The sequence below is a fragment of the Egretta garzetta genome, unplaced genomic scaffold (genome assembly GCF_000687185.1).
Source record: "Egretta garzetta isolate BGI_Z169 unplaced genomic scaffold, ASM68718v1 scaffold85, whole genome shotgun sequence".
Lineage (NCBI taxonomy): Eukaryota > Metazoa > Chordata > Aves > Pelecaniformes > Ardeidae > Egretta > Egretta garzetta.
In genome coordinates, this window is record NW_009259718.1 from 3,704,460 (window position 1) to 3,711,358 (window position 6,899).

Here is a 6,899-nt window from a genome sequence, read left to right on the forward strand (position 1 = left end):
TGGGGGCCGCCTCCCCCCCGGCCCCCCCCCCCTGGCCCCCCCCTGAGCCCCCAGCCTCTGCAGTCTCTCCTCTCCCCGCTGGTGGGATGGGCGGTGGGGTGAGGTGGGGGGCTCTGGCCCGGGAGCAGGGCCAGGCGAGGATGGGTTTCTTCGACCTGGCCATCCTGCATCAGCTCCGGGGCTCTCCCGTCTGTGGGAGCGGGAGGACCACAGCTCGGAGCAGAATTGGGCCCCGAAGCCAGCAGAGGCGGGAGGGTTCCTGCTTCATCGAGGGAACAGCGTGGGCCACCAGAACAAGCTGGGTGGGAAGGGCGGCAGAAGGAGGTGCTGCAAGGAAATTCGTTCCGCTGGGATTATCAGGGCCGGCTAGCTTCTAACTGTCTCCAGAGGCCACAGGCCTAACTGCAAGAGCGATGGCACTGGGGGAAAAAAGATGAACTGGGGCAGAACGTGGGCATCAGCAACCCAGTCATGGCAAACTGCTCCAAGCAGGGAGGAAAGGAAGAAAAGCCTCAGGTGGTTACAGATAGGGTGAGAAAAATACGGAGAAGCAGAAGGAAGCGGCGGGGTGGGAACTGAGCCACTAGCTCAGACTGGGGGGGCACCGATCCATCCACGTAAAGATTTAAGTTTATGTCTGCTCCGATCAAGGCACGGAGGCAGGCCTGTACCTTCCTGGAATATACTGCCTGGGCATCCTCTATAGATTAAGACAGGAGAGGAGGTCTGAGCTGGTAGGACCAGAGGTCACTGGCAAAGGTGAGTAGTCTCAGCACTAGGTTAGCAGTCTTGTTCACTGGGTTTGTAACTGCGGGGTGTCTGCAGACCAGAGCTGCTCCAGCAGAAACACCCTAGGTGGGTGAGGTGTGTAGCCAAAAGACTTGCGCTTCCAGGCTGCGGGATGGCAGGGTATTGCTGGAGTGGTGGCACGCACCTGTGGGAGGGATGGGATGGGACAAGACCAGCAGGTTACGATCCAGAGCACTGGCAGAGAGAAGCTGAGGTCTGAAGACTGGCAGAGCTGAGAGAGCTGCATGGCAGGAGTGAGGGGTGTCGGAGCAGGTGTGTGGGGAGGGCAGGACCCTTGTGGCAGGGAGCGATGCGAACCAGGCCTTCCATTACAGAAATGGTGTTAGTAATGCTTTGGGTGGGGAGCCTCAGACTGGAAGAGCAGGGAGCACGGGGTGTCTCGGCAGCAGTGGAAGGAGTTGCTGGGCACCAGAGTCCGGCCTGAGGTATGTAAGGACTGGTAGAAACTGGCTCTTTTGTTCCCTGAAAGACACAGGGAGTGCTCTGCACAGCCTAAATCACGACCAGGTGTTTGTGTGGGCAAGGGGAGAGAGAGATCTGGGGAGACAGAATTATCTTAAATTACTTTTTCTCTTTTCTCTCTTCTACAGTGAACCTCGTGCCCTGAATCTCCAAGGGAACCTTTGAAAAGGATCTTCCCCTCCCCGCCATCTCCTTATTGTTTGCCAGCTCTGCCCTGCGCTGTGCAGGGAAGCTTGAAAGAGCAGGCTGAGCCCTGGAGGACAAAAAAAAGGACAATGTAGAGAGGGTGCCGTGAGGTCTCGGATAGGGAACCCTCTGAATCTTTTTCCTCACCCTTCACTCTCTGCTGATGGCTCTCTGACAGCCTTTGGCAGGAAGCTCTACCTGGTCACGAGCGTGGCATTTGGTGAGAGGGGGATTACACATGGTGTATGCGTCACCCTCACCATTTCCGCAGGACTTCTGTCCTGCCTCCCATCTTGTCTGAAACTCTTGGCTAGCTCTTCATTCCCTAGGACGCTGGGCAGCAGGCACCTGCTGCTACCCAACAGTTCAGAGTCCCTAGCAGTCCCTGTTTGCGTGTGGCCTTCACCAGTCCCCACAGAAGGTGGTCCCCGAGACAGAAGGTGCCTGGTGGGCACATGAAGTAAGGAGAGCTTTTTCTTTGGGGGAAGAGTGGACGAGGGGGATGAAATAGATGGGGAGGAAAAAAAAAAGTGAGGCCAAGCGAGTGAGGGAAGAAGCACTGGCAAGTGTTCATGAGAAAGAGAGAGAGAGAAGGTGGAAGAAAGGAAAAGAAAGAGAGCAAGGGAAAAAACAGGTGAAAAAGTTGGAACGAGGGAAAGAAATATAAGCAAACCAAAGGGAGAGGGAGGACTGAAAGTGAGACAGAGCTAACGGCTGTTCCGCCTAGCACCTGGTGGCCATGCCTTGAGGAACCCCTCCAGCGTGCATACATCGCGCATTGCAGCAGCAGCAGCAGCAGCAGATGAGGAGGGACGTGGCTCCCCCAGTGTGGAGTCCCACTCACCCTCTCACAAAATCCCAACGGCAGGGACAGGGTGCAGCCTAGCAAGGGTGGCAGCATGGGGGACTCTGAATCAGAGTCCACCTTGCATAACAATTCGCTGTGGTGGCTGGCATGTGGAATGTTAGCACTGTTGGCCAACTCTTGGATTATCCTCAGCATTACGGCCAAACAACAGAAACACAAGCCCCTGGAGCTGCTGCTATGCTTCCTTGCTGGGACCCACATCCTTATGGCAGCAGTGCCCCTCACCACCTATGCCGTGGTGCAGCTGCGGCGTGAGTCCTCCGACTATGACTGGAACGAAAGCATCTGCAAGGTCTTTGTCTCCACGTACTACACCCTGGCACTGGCCACCTGCTTCACAGTGGCCTCCCTTTCCTACCACCGGATGTGGATGGTGAGATGGCCAGTCAACTACCGGCTGAGCAATGCCAAGAAGCAGGCTCTGCACGCAGTCATGGGTATCTGGATGGTATCGTTCATCCTCTCCACCCTGCCCTCCATCGGCTGGCACAACAATGGCGAGCGCTACTATGCCCGTGGCTGCCAGTTCATTGTCAGCAAGATAGGGCTGGGCTTTGGTGTCTGCTTTAGCCTCCTGCTGCTCGGAGGAATCGTCATGGGCTTGGTGTGCGTGGGTATCACTTTCTACCAGACCCTGTGGGCACACAGAAGACGCCGGCGGTGCCGCCATCAGAGGGCAGAGGAAGCGTCATCCTGCTCTTCATCAGCACACACCACTTTCAATGTGCCGGCCATTGTAGTGGAGGATGTACGAGGCAAAAGGAGGTCTTCACTGGATGGCTCCGAGTCAGCCAAGACCTCCTTGCAGATGACCAACCTCATCAGCGCTATTGTCTTCCTCTATGACACACTCACGGGGGTGCCTATCTTGGTAAGCAACGAGTTCTCCCTGTCCCTTTAGAGTCTGCAGTTAAACTAGATTTCCATTTCTATCAAGTTTTAGAGAAGAAACTCTGTCTTCTGCCCACCAGCCACAGAGTTGCCGCATCTGAATCTGTGTTATTGTGAGGGCCAGTTTTAAAAAGATCGCAGTAATTCTCTCAGCCTTCCACAGCAGCATTTTCTTAAGACAGGTCTAAGCCTGGGGAATATGTACCACACAGCTAAAACCACTGTGAAAGTTTTAAGTGGCTAAGAGGAGAGGAAATTATTCTGCGAACTTACAGGGGGATCGGCCTCTGTAAAACCAATGAGATTTCTGTTTCTCCAATTTGCTTCTGGAGAACTGATACACCAGCTTTAAAAGCTGTTGCAGACAGTTTCCTTTTTCCTTCTGCTTGTATGGTCATAGTCAGCATTCAGGTTTTGGCTGGCTGGTTGATTCTCTGCAAAACTGGAGAGCTGGGGAAGTTCACAAAGGGAACCATTAAGAGAACAGAGGCTTAGTCTCAGCTTTTTTTTTTTTTCCAGTGGCTGTGTCCTTTGTTAGCACCTATTTAGCTCCAGCTTATAATGAGCACAGGGAAGAAGGGATGCTAACACCAGGTCTCATGTTAGAGATATGACAGCTCAGAATATGGGCCATCTGGGGGGCGACTCCCCAGGAACAGTTTTTCAAAGGAGCACAGGGTAATTATTTGACAAATTCTTTATAGACAGATTACGTTCTACTACAGAACTGACTCCTGTTAGCTTTCTCTGTTGATCCCCACTTCTGTCTTCTTCCTTGGCGTTGTTTCTCTCTCTTACTTCAAAGGTCGTGAGCTTTTTTAGCCTGCGCTATGATACAGCCCCCACCTGGATGGTCCTGGCTGTGCTCTGGTGCTCCATGGTGCAGACCCTGCTGCTCCCTTCCTTCATCTGGTCCTGCGAGCGTTACCGAGCAGATCTCCGCACTGTGTGGGAGCAGTGTGTGGCTATCATGTCTGAGGAAGATGGAGATGATGGTAAGCTCCTCACCACCCCACAGCCACCTTTCTTCACTAACCCCTTCCCCAAAAGACTACAGAGGAAGGAGGGGTCTGCCTTGGGAAAAGGATCTGACAGCATGAGGAGTGGTGGTGTGGGTGGCTAGGTAGAATTCATGTTACAGCTTGGAGTCGGCAACCTTAAGAAAATTTATTCTGGAGAAGGCTCTGCCACTTGCTTGCTGCCTTAGGACTCAGTAGCATCCAGGAAAAATTAGTGCAACATCCTTCAGAGTAGATGCAAGAGTAGAGACCATGTGTATAGCTGCCAAACCACAATGAAAGCGACACGCTGGGCCTCAGCCCAACTCACTGATCCAAAGGTCCAGGTTCTGGCAGTGAGGGATTCAAAAGCGAGACAGGGCAGTCTCTGGGTGCTTTAGTGCTGCTGCAAGCAGAAAGATGAGCTTCTTGTTCGGAGGTGAGGGCTGCAAGTAGGGCAGCAAAAGTCAGACAATCATTAGGATGGCGTCCCGGTGCCCTGATAACGCTCCTCTTCTGGCTGAAAAGTGTTGACTGCCGTTCTCCTCTTTGCCAACAGATGGTGTGTGTGACGATTATGGCGATGGCAGGATCTGCAAAGTGAGATTTGATGCGAACGGTGCCGCAGCTGTGAAGCGGGACTCCCGAGACATCAAGCTGCTACCCATGCACCACATGTTGTTGCCCCAGGACAAGGTGCACTACCTGCAGGTGAGCCAAGAGCTAGCAGGGTCAGCCCCACCAACCCACTTCCTTCTCTGTCAGTCTCCCACGCCTTCATGTCCTCTTGACTCTCTTCTCCTGCTCTGACTCTTCAAGTCTTCCATCACAAGCCTCCTTCTCTGTTTTCCAGGTCCCTATCTCCCGGAGAATGTCACATGATGAGACTAACATCTTCTCCGCCCACCGCTCCGCTCCATCCTTCCTACACAAGTGGTCTTCATCTGACGACATCCGCATTTCCACCCCCCGCAAGCCTGGAGGCCCCGGCTTCTTGCCTCCTCAGCTGCATGACTACCAGCACCGCCGGCGGCCCCCAGAAGATGAGCTGACAACCCTACGGCAGTTTTTGGAGGGGGGGCTGATGCCCCGGGGCTCCAGCTCCAGCGCCTGCTTCTTCCGAGATGAGATCACCATGTTCATTGACGAGACGCCACAACCCACCCCAGCCTGCAGCCCACGGCACTCCCGTCTCCCGCTCGCATCACGCCGTGATCGCCGCCTCTCCCTCGGCAGCAGAGAGGAGGAGAACGCCGACCGGCCACGGCGCTGCTCCTTGGCTGGCAATGAAGCCTGGCATCTGCAGGACGGAGAGCAGGCGCCGTGTGAAAGGACCCTTGAGGCCTGTGAGGCACAGACCTTCCAGGATCCCAAACTATGAGAGACAGCATCAAAAACATTCAGTGCCATCACGATTTTTAAATAAAACTTCAAGTGTTCCCTTTGTCCTGGGACCCAATCACTAATTTGCATTCTCATCTTTCTCGACAGCAGGCAGGAAACACGGCACCCCATGCTGGTGGGGGAAAAAGAAGTGGGACAGACCCGCAGAAGGGAGCTCAACTGACAGACCGACAGCCTGTGCCTGCTCTCAGGTTACAAACACACCCACTGCTGCCACCGCCCCTTGGCACCCTCGCTGGTCCAGTCCCTTTGTGAACTCCACCCTCGCATCCGCTCTGCCCTAAGAGACAAGGCAGGCGCAGAATGGTATTAAAATTCTATATTTGGAGTGTCAAACGTGTGTCTGTTTTTATATATTAGTAATAATTTTGTTTCCATAGAAACAAAATGACTGGACCAATGTTTAATGAAGCTTCACAGGCTTCTGGAAGGGAAACGCAGAATGCGCGAGGCTCCTTTCCTCCCTCTCCATCCCTTTCTTGTCAGCGCATCTGGAAGGCAGCAGATGCTTAGCAGCACAGGGAAGGGAACGAAGCCCGTAGAGTTGTCATGGGAGACTGGGTGAAAAGTTTTCCTGTCCATTTCAGGGGAGACTTAGGCTGCCTACAGCTAAGCAGGAGCGGCCTCTGCACTTTCTAATATCGCTCAGCAAAAGGTATTGTTTTGATGTAACCCCAGGCTTGAAAACAATTAATTTCTCTCCAAAAAGACCCTGGTCTATAACATCTTATTCGCCAGTGCAAACTGTTGATTCCAGCGTGAACTCTGTGTGAAACACAAAGGCCCAAACTTCTCATCCAAACAGGAAAGCTGACAGAGCCCCCGACTGCCCACGCCATCAAAGCTGGGAGTGGTGAGGTCTGGAGCCTGCTCCTGCCCCATGCCAAACTCTTGGGAGGGAGGTGCAGAGGCAGCGTGTGGGAGATGGACCTTCTCCTGCCCAGCGCTGGCTGGAGTTCAGCCATGGGCAAGGGTTTGGCTGCGTCAGAGGGGCTGAGGGAGATGGGTAGCCCTTCACCTCCAAAGCGCTTCTCCAGGCGATGGGACTTGGTCTATGAACTGTCTCGTGCCTCGTCCCCAGCGTGGATTCTGGTAGATTAAGCATAACCTCTTAGGAAATGTCTCGTCGGAGGGGTTTGGGAGACCCATACCGAAGGGAGGGTTAGCGCTGGGGGATGTTCGGATGCTTCGCCGGCACGAAGGACCCGGGGGATGCCACGGCTCTGCTGGCACCGGGCTGGCCCAGGCGCCCACGGAGCGGCGGCAGGCCCCAGCTGCTG

At 54.3% G+C, this 6,899-nt stretch overlaps 2 protein-coding genes across 2 annotated transcripts in view; both read left to right on the plus strand.

The window, feature by feature from the left end:
- Positions 1 to 2,321: 2,321 nt before the first annotated feature.
- Positions 2,322 to 5,596, plus strand: GPR162 (G protein-coupled receptor 162). The gene is made up of 4 exons (XM_009639122.2): positions 2,322 to 3,197; positions 4,023 to 4,212; positions 4,775 to 4,926; positions 5,069 to 5,596. Exons 1-4 carry the CDS (start codon positions 2,358 to 2,360, stop codon positions 5,594 to 5,596), a joined length of 1,710 nt encoding a protein of 569 aa, XP_009637417.1. The 5' UTR covers positions 2,322 to 2,357.
- A 986-nt stretch (positions 5,597 to 6,582) lies between these two features.
- The window catches only part of P3H3 (prolyl 3-hydroxylase 3), an 11,584-nt gene continuing 11,267 nt past the window's right edge, over positions 6,583 to 6,899 (plus strand). Inside the window, exon 1 of the mRNA XM_035894611.1 lies at positions 6,583 to 6,711. Within this exon, the coding sequence (XP_035750504.1) occupies positions 6,583 to 6,711 (129 nt within the window). The remainder of the gene's footprint in view (positions 6,712 to 6,899) is intronic.